Source organism: Phyllostomus discolor, chromosome 13 (assembly GCF_004126475.2).
Source record: "Phyllostomus discolor isolate MPI-MPIP mPhyDis1 chromosome 13, mPhyDis1.pri.v3, whole genome shotgun sequence".
NCBI lineage: Eukaryota > Metazoa > Chordata > Mammalia > Chiroptera > Phyllostomidae > Phyllostomus > Phyllostomus discolor.
The window spans coordinates 15,497,555-15,512,193 of NC_040915.2; the positions used below are offsets into that span (position 1 = coordinate 15,497,555).

The 14,639-nt window shown below is 40.8% G+C and overlaps 1 protein-coding gene across 8 annotated transcripts in view; it reads right to left on the reverse strand.

Annotated features, from left to right (window-relative positions):
- Window positions 1–4,025: 4,025 nt before the first annotated feature.
- Window positions 4,026–14,639, reverse strand: part of NR3C1 (nuclear receptor subfamily 3 group C member 1) — a 100,757-nt gene continuing 90,143 nt past the window's right edge. For 5 of the 8 annotated variants that reach the window (XM_036014035.1, XM_036014034.1, XM_036014036.1 and 2 more), the window contains exons 8-9: window positions 8,641–8,798; window positions 4,026–8,083 (exon numbers count right to left, since the gene is read on the reverse strand). In XM_036014035.1, the coding sequence (XP_035869928.1) occupies window positions 7,931–8,083; window positions 8,641–8,798 (311 nt within the window). In that variant the 3' untranslated portion in view covers window positions 4,026–7,930. The remainder of the gene's footprint in view (window positions 8,084–8,640; window positions 8,799–14,639) is intronic. The other 3 variants (XM_036014033.1, XM_028527403.2, XM_028527404.2) reach the window with 1 other exon arrangement.

Here is a 14,639-nt window from a genome sequence, read left to right on the forward strand (position 1 = left end):
TTTCTGTACGTTTTTGGGGAGTGCACTGAACATTTCCATTTTCCCTGGAACTTCCCCGAGGATTTAAAGAAACACCTAATGTGTCTGCAGCACTTGCTGTGTGGTAGGAACTGAGCTAAGCAGTTTAAACATGTTGCATCTCATTTAATTCTCTCATTCCTTTAAGTTGCTGGTATTAGTTCCATGTTTCAGAGGCAGAAACAGGCCCAAAGTATCTGTAGAACTTTTCCAAGATTGCAGACTTGGTGACAGAAGTGAGACTAGAACCCAGGTTTGTCCTCCTAAAGCTGTGACTACCGTTCAGTATTTGTGCCCTATGTCACAGCATTTAAAATGTGCTGTTTTTTCTTACTTAACATGTTGGCGATCTCTTCGCATATGGTTGTCTTAGGGCAAGCACAACATATACCTAATTAAACATTAGGGGAAATTTGTTACTATTACATGAGTGAGCCTGGTCTGCGCTGCTGAACTTCATCCACCCGCTGACGCCCAGCACAACGACACCGTCTCCTCGCAGGCTTTCCTGAGCAACGGCCGCCCCTGCCTCTCTGTTTCAGATCCGTTGTGCCGGCTCCCGGCACAGGGGAGGGCAAGCAAATATTTCGTTGTCTGCCTCATCTTTTTTAAATACATACTTATTTCTAAAATATACACATTGATGTAATTTACGTATCATAAAATCTACTCCAAGTGTAAAATTTAATGACCTGATTCTATTTACCGAGTTGTGCAACCGTTGCTGTCATCCAGCTGTGGGACATTTCCATCTCCCTGTAAGGGTCCCTACTGTCTCTGTTGTCCCCGGAAGGCCAGGGGTGTCAAACTTATTTCCACCGGGGGCCACATCAGCCTGGAGGTTGCCTTCAAAGGGCAGAATGTGATTTTAGGACTGTGTAAGTGTAACTACGCCTTAACTAGGGGCAAGGAGTTCAGTGCTGCCGCCGGGTAGAACCAAGGTGCTGGGCTGGATTCGGCCTTCAGCCCTGATGTCGTCTACAGCTCTAAGCCCCCCTCCGTCTGCTTCATCTGTCTCTGTAGATTTGCCTTTTCTGCACGTCTCACGTTAAGTGAAGTCAAATGCTACATAGTCTTTTGTGTCTAACTTCTTTTACTTAGTATACTGTTTCTGAGGTTCATCCGTACTGTGGTATGCATATCTCTTTTTTATTGTAGTGTCGTGTTCCATTGTATGAACATGCCACATTTTGTTTGTGTAGCTATCAGCTGATAGACATTGGCTTGTTTCCACTTCCTGGCTGCTGTGAACACCTAGGGGAGGAAGCCCTGTGTGCACGTTCCCACTCCTTTTGAATAGATGTGCTGGGGTAGAGTTGGTGACCGTCTTGGATTCCTTGGGGCAGGAACCTCCCCTGGGAGTTTCAGTGTTGCCCCGGTGCACGTTCTTCGGATGGGCTCACCTAGCAGGACCCCCTTCAGATCACGCCACACAGCGGGCAGTGGCACCGACCGGGGAACACTGGTGACGCAGCCTCGTGTGCTATGAACCTGCATTTAGTTTTTGTGTACACTGCCCCCCTCCCCTTACTTGGGACGAGTTTGATTCGCATCTCAATTCCCTAGAGTCATAGCAACAACCCCAGTGGTTCTGGAGGCCTTCCCAGCAGAGCCCATGCACACTCAGACGGAAGTCCCAGCAGTGCCACACTCACTGTGACGAGTGTAAGTGGCCTTTTTGCGGTGTGTGCGCATCACGGGCCCCACTGACTGCTTCTGGGGAGGGACAGAAGAGGAATAGGCTATGAATTCTTTTTAAAGTGGGCTGAATAGCATGAGGAAAGTTTTATGGGTGTCTGGTGTGGTCTCTGAACTCTTTTTTTCCCCTAAGATTAACATGTCCGCACCCAAATAAAGTAGAAATGTTTCCCTAACAAAGTAGTGTTTAATTTTAGGAAACAAGTCTGATGTAACAAAAAGGGCTGCATATTTTCACCAAAGAAAATGCTATGAAGTTACGAATACTGTTATAAGTCACTTACTACCCAGTGTGAAAGATGAGTTGAAGGTCTGAAAATACTAGTGTAAATGCCTCTGTATTTTCACCCTCTTTTCTACACCCAAAGTCTGGTTCTTCCTTTACCTGCCAAACTAAGAATACATTTTATTTTATTTTAAAGATTTATTTATTGTTTTAGAGAGGGAGAGGGAGCAAAAAAGAGAGGGAGAGAAACATCAGTGTGTGGCTGCCCCTTGTGCATTCCCTACCAGGGACCCAGCCCACACCCCAGGCATGTGCCCTGACTGGGAATCGAACCGGTGACCCTTTGGTTTGCAGGGCCGGCACTCAGTCCACTGAACTACACCAGGCAGGGCCAAGCTAAGAATAAGTTTTAACTTGCATCACTATTTATAAACATCTTTATTCCTGAGTTTGAATGCAGCCTGTGTGATCTGTATCACTTGAAGAAATAACTTTGTTAATTTCCCTAGGGGTAGTTGTGGGACAGGTTCTTTAGTGTGTATGCCAAACCAAAGTGTATTGTCATCTCTGGGCAGCCACTGCTTCCCACCATCAACATTCCCCGGGGACAGGACACGGGTTTGTGAGAAGGAGCTATCACTGTTAAATGACGTAGTCAAAACCAGTGTGTTAGCAACGGGGATTGGACTGAAGGACACCCTGCTCGGAGGCCAGTGCTCACTCTGCACAGACTTCATCTCCTTTGGAGCTTCACATGAGCACTTCCATAACAGTGCTTAAGACTTAGCATGGACTTTAGAGCCACACGTCATGTTTAACACACACAAGGACAAAAAGTCCAACAACTTAACCACTTCCAAGCTGGCCAGATTACTCAGTTGAGTTTGGGCCAGCTTCCTTATGGAAATGCAGTGCGGTTAGCAGTCCTGCAGCGGTGCTTCAGAGAACTGCGTAGGGCTGCTAAGCTTCAGTGAGCGATATGTTAAAATACTACGTCTGTCCCCTAGTAAGTGTTCAGGAAATGCAAAACAACGAAATTTAAAAACAAACAAACAAACGGTTCCCTGGGGGGCTTGCAGACCGGAGACACGTTCTGACATGTGATAAATGGCCTCGGAACAGACTTTCCATTCAAACCTCAGGGAAGTGGGCGGCTGCAGTGTGGAAGCAGTTGTTTAGCCTCTGAGCCCCCCCTCTCTCGTGCTCTAGAAGTGGAGCTGGCGTCTTCCTCAGCTCTGGGTTTCGTTTGTTACTGGGCGGGTAGAGATGAGCTGGCACGCGTGCAGCTGTGTGAGTGCACAGTGAACACACGACAGAACCACGTGCACACGAGCTGCTGCCACTTTTGCCTGCCCAGCTTGAGACGCGGGGGATGTGGGTTTGCTGTCCACACGTGTTCAGTCACTCTGAGTGACATCCACACCCAGGACAGTGGTGGTGCTCTCCTCTCATGTTCTGTTCTCAATATTTATCGTGTATGTGGTAGGCGTGTTTCAAGTATCCTTAGTGCGCATATGATGAATAAGGCAAATTTAGTTTTTAAACCAAAATGCTTTTTTTCTTCATGATGGAGAAGAGAATATAGGAAAGTTTGTTAGATCATCCAATTCAGGGATATAACCTGAACACATATTTTGGGAAAAAAATGAATCGATTGTATGGAATAATTGTGTAATATCACTGATAGTTTCTAAATACTAATTCCCTTTTCTGGGAGAAAGAGCTCCTTTTAAAGTGAGGAAGGTAAGAACTTTGACTGGATCACGTGTGTTTGCTTGCACATAGTGCCATTTTTTGTGGTGGTTATGTGGAGAAGCCTCGGGAGGGCGCTCTTCCGCCCTTAGCCCCCTGCAGTGACCACACAGGACTGTGGAGGCAGGGACGGGGCAGTCCTGGGCCTCTGGCATGGGGGCTGAGCTCCTCTTGGACTTGGGCCGAGTCAGCAAGCAAACACTGCCAGACGGACTCTTGAAAGCCCACATCAGCATCTCAAGGTGCCTGAAATGATGACTCTACTTTCAGTAGAAAAAGGAGGAAAACTGGAACTGCATGCATCCTACAAAAGCATGTTGGAGCCACACAGTGAAAAAGCAGGGGTTTTTTTTATTATGCTGTTTGTCCATATTTGGCATTGCTGTAAATGGCTAACTAATGTTTACCGCCAATCAGTACAAATGTGTGGTTTGGTAATACCAGAACAGCAAATTTAAATGAAAGATAAAAGTTAAACATTTCCACACAAGATTTACAGTCTGACATTTCACTGCGTAGGTAAAAAGACTTTTTTTTACTAGTGATGATTATTCAGCATGAATAAAAAACTACAACTTTTATTTTTAAACAGGAGTCACTGGTTTTAATTTTTACACATTTTAAAATTACTGTGATAAAAAATAATGAAAAAGCTTCTTAATAATGCCATACACAGTATAATATAGATTTGTCCCCATTATATAGCATTTGTTTAATATACAAAATAGAATATTGACACACTTGAATCTATATGTAGTTAAGCAAGTTATTTGAGGAGGGTATGTTCATACTACCTTTCATCAGAAAATAAAATCCCTCCCTTCAGGCATTTCCTAGAGGAAAGCCAACCCTTTCTCAGCGGCCTGGTGGCTCACGCTTGGTGGACCAGGCCGGCCAACCACAGCCCAGAAAATGATGGGACTTTCACTCAAAGTGGCTAAAGTGTCCTGCTTCCACTCCTACCGTCCCTGCCAACTCTCAAACCAGGCACATAGGAACACCTTCCACCACAGCTGCAGTCTTTAAATGACCAACCAAGACCAAAACCTCACTGAGCGCTACCATGGTTCCCGAATGCTGATGGATCAAAGTGCAGTGATACTGTTTGTTCCACGGGGACGCGGTCCGGAGTGAGTGACAGCCGGCTGGCAGACACGAGGCACTGGAGTGGCCCGCGCCCCCCCCCCATCCTGAGTGAGGTGGGCCTTCCCTGCTGTGCACACCCAGAGTGAGTCCTCTGCTGTTACCAAACTCGTCGTGGACCCGAATCATGCTAGTTTTCCTTTTGGGGTGCCATTTTTCAGAAGGCAGATGCTCTTTTAGGGTCCCCTCCCATAGTTTTAGACAATTGGGTCTCTCTACACCCCAGGGGTCACTTTTCTACCAGTAATTAAAAAGACTTCAGGCTGTGTTGTTGTGAGTCACCTGGGCGTGTGGCCAATGCTCACTGATGTCACTACAAACAAATAGTTCGGGACGGCAAGATGTCAACATACACGGAAAACAAAGCTGCTTTCAAATAACACCATCTTTTCTCACTTAAATCCATGATTAGACGTAGATGAACAACATAATTAGGACAACTGCTTTCCCATATATTCAAAAAGGGCACAATTTCTTCTTCCACAGCCTCCTATAGTTTTATGAATGTCAGTTGATTTCAACAACAAAGTGCACACAGCTGTTTTTCACTGACCTCTATTTTTTTTAAGAGCCAAGGATATTGGGACTAAATATGATTAATGTGTGATGTGCTTTCTGGTTTTAAGCATTTAACATTCTATAAATGAACAATAATTTACCTTCCAGAAGGTTTTTTTTTTTGAAAATTAACACTGTCATTGATGATAATATTCAAGCGATATTAGGCACCAAAAATTTCACATCCAGCTGGGTTACAAACCATCTTAAAATACCTTGAGATCAATTTAAACCATTACAAAAGAACATTCCCTTTTAGATAGCATTCAAAAAGCAAATTATTATGTTTTTATTAAATAATTTCTCCAAAATACTGAAAAATAACAAATAACATTCAAATAGCATTCAAAGAAAACATAAACATCATTTTGGGGGGGGGGGAATGAACTCTTGTAGGATAGAAAGGAATTAGTGTATTATTGGCAACCTATGAGATTCTGCACTATTTACATATTGCTGGTACCTCTATGCGCATTATTGCCGAACTTCTAAAGCCTCTGCTTTTGCTGACCTGTGGGAGAGGCTGCCTGTGAAAGCGCCCCGCACCCACGTGTGAGCACCTCCCGTCTCCACTCACACTCGGTGGTGCGAGGGGGACGCAGCAAACCATGCTGCGCTGCCAGACTCACTGTGGGAATGAGAAAGGTGGTCCTGCCGGAGGCAGAGGATCGGGTCCTCCGTGATGGGCGCGGCCAGAGCGCCCGCAGCCTTCACCGCACACCGGCCAGTCTGCCGTCCCTCTTCCCCTAGAGCAAACCTGTTTGGGTTTGAGACCACTGCTGCCTGTATGAATGCTTGCACTTGTCATAAATCATATAGGTTATCCATCAACATTTCTCTGAGCCCTACAAAAAATATAGAACATGTCGTGATAAAACAATCTCATCTAAAAATCATTCTTATTTTATACTATATAAGCTATTTTACAATCATTTTAATAAATTGCATGTAAAGCTGCAGTAGCCCTTCCCTTCCCAGATTAGTGAATACCAATATGATATATATCTGAAACTATAACTAAATATAAAAATATATTAGAAGTTCCATATTCTTAATAGTAGATTTTCAGTTTTCTATTACACAAATAATTTGGCCACTTTGAATAGAAATCAAATTTCTTGCAGCTTAGTAAATATAAGTTTTGAGTTTACAGAAAGTTCATAAGGTGCACACAGATAGGGCTACTACAGCTTCTATTTCGTTTAAAATGGTAATTCTCAACAGTGAGGAGGAAAAATTTACAAGACTTCTGTTAGACTCTATGGCACATACAGGGCTGTGAGGGATGTGTGGTTTCACAAACATGGAAGTCTGACGCACAGTCTAAGTCACAGAAATCAGTAGCTGAGCTTTCCTGTACCACCAGGAAAGACGGACCAATTGGTGACAGATGGGAATGTGAAAATGGGTGTCTAGCCACATTTGCCATATTAAGATACTGATTTGGGGGGTCAAGTTCAGTGAGAGGAATTACTTGGTCTGATTAAAATTTCTCAGCTTTGTTTCAGCTGGTTATATAGAGTCGTAACTTTTAAGAACTCACTCAAACTACCACAAAAGGTCCTGAAGGGCAGCACACTAGCTTTCTTGCCATCTAACCATCGCAGGGACAGGGCAGCAGGGACAGACAGGGCCTTTTGGTAGTTGTTTGTCTGAATTAGTCTTTTGCAACCATCATCCACAGTTTACCCGGCAGGTCAATGGACTAGGTAGGTGCTTTCTACCAGTTAGGACAGTTCATTTGCACAATCTATATAATTCTCCACTGAAGCAGATATATACAAAATATGAGCTTTTTTGACAAGAATACTGGAGATTTGAGTCAATTTTTGTGGTCTTCTGATAGCTGAGTGCCATCAGGTTAGAAGCACCAACCCATTTTCACACAGGAGATTTAATGTGCAGAGTTGATGAGGAAAGCTATGAACTAGCTGCCCATCTGAAGCAGTTGTACGAGAACTTGGATACAAAAATTACGTAAGAAAAAAATGAGCAAGCGTAGTTCACTGAATATAAAGGAAATTGTTAAAACCAGACAGTAATAGCTATAAAAGGCACAACTTCCCTTTTCTGATATACACTTGTAAACTTGTTTCAGGTTTCCATGCATAAATCAAAAAATATGCTAACTATATCGGGCAAAATACATCAGCAAAAAGTCTAGAAAATTCTGTCCAGCCAACTGTGAAAAATATGAGCAGAAAGTTCACTGTGCAGAGTGGGGGCACTGGTGGTTTGGGTGCCATCCTTCTCTGACACTGGAGATCACCCCACGTCACTGTTTCTGATTTCGGGGACCCACCCACTGTCACCTTCTACTTCTCCCGTCCTGGGAAGTGACGGCGTAACTGCTTCTGTGGCCGAGTCTGGCCCTCTATAAACCACATGTAGTGCGTACTTAGAACAAAACAAAACAGTAGCCAGACATAAACAAAAAAGGAAAAATAAAACAACTGCTCTAGGACAAACTGATAGTTTGTACGATAAAAGCTATAAAGTCAACTTTCTTTAAGGCAACCTTTCTTATTAAGGCAGTCACTTTTGATGAAAGAGAAGTTTTTTGACATTTCCACTTGAATATTTTGGTAACTGATTGGAGATGATTTCAGCTAACATCTCTGGGAATTCAACACTCATGCTCTTATCCAAAAACGTTTGGAAGCAATAGTTAAGGAGATTTTCAGCCACCTACAAAGAGAAGACAGAGTAATGATTAGTCTCAGAACTTAGCAGTACTCACATCTCATGCCTGTTGGCCTCTATTTTTTTTTCAAATATGTGACCTAGATAGAATATACCAATTTCTGCTGGAATTTCCCAAATTAAAAAAAAAAGTTTAGTTAAATAAAACAAGCACTCAGTTACCAAAGACATCTTGAACCCCTTAAATTGTACACAGAATTATATGAAATTGTTTCGTGATGAACTGTAATACTATAATACATGAGACCTACTCGATTTAATAGATTAGTCAAGTAAAATCAGGGGATTCTACATTTTAAAAATCAATGCTGTTAAATTCTCCACTAGCATCATGATGTTATATGCACACAACCACATGGCACTAAATTGCATAACTGGCCTTAGGAAAAGAGTGCCAAACTGAAGTCACAGCTTGAATTCAAACCATCATCAGTATCCACAAGTGGGAAAAAAACATTGGTGTGCAATTATATACACTAATTAGAACATACTTGACGTCCCAGAAAACGCCTCTGACGTTTGGATTTGTGTCTGACACTTACGTCATGCATGGAGTCCAGGAGTTTTGTCAGCTGGTAGAACCGCTGCCAGTTCTGACTGGAGTTGCCTTCCCTCTGGACAATGGCTTTCCCCAGCTCTTTAATGTAGGTCATCCTGATCTCATCAAATAGCTCCTGGCTCTTCAACCCTTCCTTAGGAACTGAAAGACCAAGATGCAGTCAATTAAATCGTGATCACTCTTCATGTGCTCAGAGTGTGGCATTTATTAAGAGCATGCTTCATGACTTCACAATGTTGGTGTGATTTTAGTGCACTCTATTAAAACATAAGCATTTCAAAGGACCACAAAACTACAGCCAAGAAAATAAGGGATCAGAGGAAACTGGAGGACTGAGCCTCGGGAAAGTCACTTCATTTCGTGTCTGTGAAACGCTGCTGATGGTGCACCTTCTTCTCCAGTTCACAAGGCCACCACGAAGACCAGATACTGACAGGCAACACAGTGGCTGCCATTCTGCCCTTCGGTTTAGCTCTAGTGCAGATGTGGAAAGCTTCCACAACAGTTTTATTCCACCAATTACATCTTGGAGTATCTGTGACATCACCAGTCACTTAGAACCTTAAAATCAGTACACAATACTTTTTATTAATCAGTGCATTAACATACTGAATTGACATGATTCCAATCTAAAAAGAAATGTGATTTTTTTAATGTGGCCTATATATGCGCTTCCTGGAAAGGAAATAATCTGCCTTCCCTTCTCTATTCAAATTTAGTAAATACCTCATGAACTGGGGATCATAAAATTGGTATAAAATCAATTTTTTATATTATTCTTAAAAAACAGATACTAGTAAAGATTGTGAGCAGAGAGTCATGGTTTCACTTATTCTTAGAGAGATGATTTGTGTAGAGTGCTATATTTCTGAAAGTGTGTTCCTAGGAACTCTGGTTCTGTGTTAATGGCCAGGGAGATGAAGATTTGATGGTCCCAGTGTAAGCAAAGATAAATGTTCAATACAGAGTGAGGCGTATTACTGGATATCAGACCTTCTCAGAGCTATAATTATGCAGTCTCCAGACGGGAACATATTTTTCCCCAAACTTCACCGTTGCTGACCTCTTAGGAAATGCTGGCATAGAGGAAATGCTGAATTTAGGAGCAAGAAGTCTTAATTTAATTCTTACTTGCCCTGTGGACTTCTTTCCTACTCTTTCTCCCTAGATTTTTTTGATTTTCAAAAATTTAGATATAATTAACATGACATTATGTCTCAGGTGTGCACCATGATTACGTATTTGTATATGTTGCAGAATGATCACTGCAATAAGTCTAGTTAACATCCACCACTACGCATTGTTACAAAAATTTTTCTTTGTGATGACAGTTTTGAAAATCGTCTTAGCAACTTTCAAATATATAGTACAGTATTATTAACTACAGTCCACATGTTATACATTATATCCCAGTGATATTTATTTTATAGCTGAAAGTTTGTACTTTTTAGCTCACTTCACCCATTTCCCACCCTCTGCCGCTGGCATCCACCAGTGTCCCTGAGTCCAGGAGCTTGTTTTTGTTCTTAGGTTCCACATATGAATGAGGTCATGGAGTGTTGTCTTTTTCTGACTGGCTCCTTTCACTGAGCATGTTCCCCAGGTCCATCCATGTGTCGCAGATGGTAATATTTCCTTTTTTATGGCTGAATAATATTCCATGGGATATAGAAATCTCTTTCACGTTCTCTTTACACACATATCCATTGATGGACACTTAGGCTGCTTTCGTATCTCACCCATTGTAAATGATTTGTCAGTGAGGATGCATGTTTTTGTTTTCTTTGGAGAGATACCCAAAAGTAAAATTGCAGGGTTATATGGTAGTTCTGTTTTCGTCAAGGAATCTCCACACTGTTTTCCATAGTGGCGGCACTAATTTATATTCCCACCAACAGTGCAAGAGTTCCCCTTTTCCCCACACCCACACTAGCACTTGTCATTGTCTTTTTGATGACAGCCATTCTGACAGGTGTGAAGTGTTAATCTCACTGTGGTTTTGATTTGCAGTTCCCTGATGATTAATGATGTTGAGCACCTTTACATGTACTTGTTGGCTATTCTGTATGTCTTCTTTAGAAAAATGTCTATTCAGATCTTCTGCCCACTTTTTAATTGGATTATTTGTTTTTTGTTTTTTGGCTATTGAGTTGTATGAGTTCTTTACATATTGGGTTGGCCAAAAAGTCTATGTTTTTTTTCCATAAAATAAACACATTTTCATTTTTATCAATAACTTTATGGATTTGGATATTTTGAGTATGTCGGCTAACTCCCACATGGTATAATGTTGATTGTTCTCAATGTCTCGATTTTGTTGGTATCAACTTCAGCTGGTCCACTGGACCGTGGAGCATCGTCCAGCGACACATCTCCAGCATGAAACTTGACAAACCACTTTTGACACGTTTGATCAGTCACAGCACCTACTCCATATGTGGCATGAATCTTTTTTGTGTGATACAGTTGCATTTTTACCTTTCTTGAAATAATAAAGCATAATATTGCCAGAAAAGTTGTGTATTTTCTCCCATCTTCAATATTAAAATGGCTACACAAAAATTCACCAATTTTGGTAAGTTTTTTAAAATGCACACTGATGTGACAACTGTCACAAGTCTAATAAAGTCGTTTCAAATGAAGTTAAAGACAACTAAGTATTACTAGAGCCATCTTATGGGGAAAACCAAATGGACTCTTTGGCCAACCTAATATTTTTGGATATTAACCCCTTATCAGATATATGATTTGCATTTGGTACATTAGCTTTTTGATGGTTTCCTTCACTGTGCAGATGATTTTGTAATGAGTATTTTTAAATATATAACCTTATTTTTTTTTACCTTAAAGTTTATTTTGATAATAATGTAGCTGCTTCAGCTTTCTTTTGGTCAAAGCAGTGGTCAGCAAACTATGGCTCGCAGTCCAGTCCCACATGCAGCCCGTGTTTGTAAATAGTGCTTCACTGGATGACAGCCACACCTGCTCTGTAAGTGTTGTTGGTGACTGTGTTTGTGCTACAGGGGGCAGAGCTGACTGTAGCTGTACCAGGGAATGTATGGGGAGCCAAAAACATTTACCATCTGGCCTTTTATGAAAACGTTTGCCGTTACCGGGTTATACCATGCATAGTATATCCCTTTACCCTGGGCATATGCCTGGGTCTCTTGTGATGCTGCCGATATATTTGAAGTTAATTGTACCACCTGTTGCTTCCTCTTATGATGCTTTTTGTTTATCCTTTTCCCCTCCTCTCATTTCACTCTTTTGGATTGTTTTTCTCACCATGTTGTCCTCTCCTCCTTAATGTTTGCTGCGTTATATACACTTTCTATTTGTCATCAACACTCATTCTTAATTTACTAAACTCATTTTTTCTTACATGTAATTATTGTGTGCTTCAGTTCTATTTTTTTAAACCCCCAAAGACATTATTACTGTTATTTTATACATAAATGTTAGGTTAGATGCATCTACATATGTACCACTTTCTTTGTATCTTCTTAAAGATGGGATTACTTTCCCTTAGCCTGAGAATTGATATATCTTTTTTAAAAAGATTTTATTTATTTTTTAGAGAGAGTGGAAGTGAGGGAGAAAAACATCAGTGTGTGGTTGCCTCTCATACACCTGCTACTGGAGACCTGGTCTGCAACTCAAGCATGTGCCCTGACTGGGAGTCGAACCAGTGACACTTGGGTTCACAGGCCAGCATTCAATCCACTGAGCTACACCAGCCAGGGCTTGATAGATCTTTTAATATTACTTCAGTAAGGCTTTCTGGTGGCAAACTTTCTTTTAGCCTTCATTAAAAAAAAAAACAGTATATTTAGACCATTAAAACTTAAAGCAATTGTTTGATATATTGGGATCAGTATCTGCCATGTTTGTAACTGTTATCTGCTTATTGCATTTGCTCTTTGTTTCTTTTTTAGTCTTCTCTGCCTTTTCTAGTTTTCATTGAGCATTTCTCAGTGTATCAATTACATAGTACTGCTTTTTAAATAGTTTCAAGTGGTTGCCCTGGAGTTTGCATATACATTCACAAATACAGAGGACATTAAGTAATGGGGTGGGGAGGGGGCACAGCTGAAAATCCACTTGTAACTTCTGACTCTACAGGTGGCCCTTTGTATCTGTGGATTCAATCAACTGTGGTTGGGAATGTGAAAATACTTTTTTTGATCTGCATTTGGTTGAATTTGAGGATGCAAAAATCTGAATACAAAGGACTAATTGTAGTTATTCAAAAAAATCTGCATATAAATGGACCCAAGCAGTTCAAATCTGTGTTGTTACAGGTTTGCAATCTGCATCCACTTTCAAAATATCACTACAGGTAGTGCAGGTACCGTACAACTTAGTCCCGGTTCCTCTCCCATGGTCATCCCTTTCAACATTGCTGTCACTCATCCAGCTCATCCATATGTTGTCATCACCCAGCATGTTGTTGCTATTATTACTTTAAACAGTTACCTGTTAGATCAATTAAAAAGAAAAATAAAACTTCATCTATTCCTTTTCTAATATTCTTCCTTTCTTTATGTAGATCCTTGTTTCTGACCTGTATCATTTTCATTTCCTCTAAAGAACTTCTTTTAACATTTTATGAAAGGCAGGTCTACTAGAGACAAATTCTCTAAAGTTTTTGTTCGTCTGAGGTCTTTATTTTGCCTTCACTTTTGAAGGAGAATTTCACTGGATATAGAATTCTAAATTGGTGATTTTTTTCTTTCAGTACTAAATATTTCACTTCACTCTCCTGCTTGCATGGTTTCTGATGAGAGTACTGTTATATTTATCTTTGTTCCTCCATAGGTAAGCTGTCTCCCCACCCCTGGCTACTTTCAAGATTTCCCCCTTTATCCTTGCTTTTCTGTACTTAGAATAAAATATGCCTAAGTGTAGTTTTTTTGGTTTCTGTCATTAATTTTGGAAACTTATTAGTCATTATTACTTAAAATAATTTCTTCCATTCCTTTCTGTCTTTTACTTCTGATTTTCCTATTACTTGCACGTTAACACCTTTTGTAATTGTCCCGATTCTTAAATATTCTGTTCCATTTTTTTGTCTTCTTTTTTCTCTCTGCATCTGAGTCTGGTAAGTTTCTATTAACTGTCTTCAAGCTCAGTGATTCTCTCCTTGGTGTGTCCAGTCTTCTGATGAGCCCATCAGAAGCAGTCTTCATTTCCACATTACAGCATTTTTAATTTCCAGCATTTCCTTTGGAGTCTTTAAAATTTTCCTCTCTCTGCTTATATTACCATGTGTTCTTATATGTTGTTTACTTTTCCCATTAGAGTCCTTAACATAGTAATCACAGGTATTTCAAATTCCCTATCTGATCATTGTATCTGTGCCATAGCTACATCTTGTTCTAATGCGTGTTTATTTTTTCAGATTTTTTTTCTTTCCTTTTAGTGTACCTTGCAGTTTTTTGCAAAAAACTAGAAATTGTCAGAACTAAAGTAGACTTATAGTGTAAGCCTTTCTGTTAATCTGGCGAGAGGCTAGGCTGTGTTAAAGGTCTGGTGTACATGTTAGGAGGTTCTAGTCTCCTTGTTTTTATTTTTTTCCCCTGTTGTCTTTTCTTCTTAAATATCTGTGTTCTGCAGCTTCCTCCATTCCAGTTCAGTCATTACACTAGAGCTCTGGTGATGTGGTGGTAAGGTGTTGGGGATGTGGAATGTTTTACACCTTTGTGATTTAATTTGCTTTAGTAGGCCTGGCCCCTGGGCTGTGTCCTGAAGAAGTGCTTCTTGAACCCATTTTTTCCCTTCCCTTTCAGGGGTGTCCAACCTTTTGGCATCTCTGGGCCACACATTAAATACATTGCAACAGAGAATCACAAAAAAACCCTCATACTATTTTAAGTAAATTTATAATTTTGTGTTGGGCTGCATTCACAGCCATCCTGGGCTGCTGTGGGCTGCAGGATGGATACCCCTGTATAACAGAGAAACGTAGAGGGGCTAAAATTA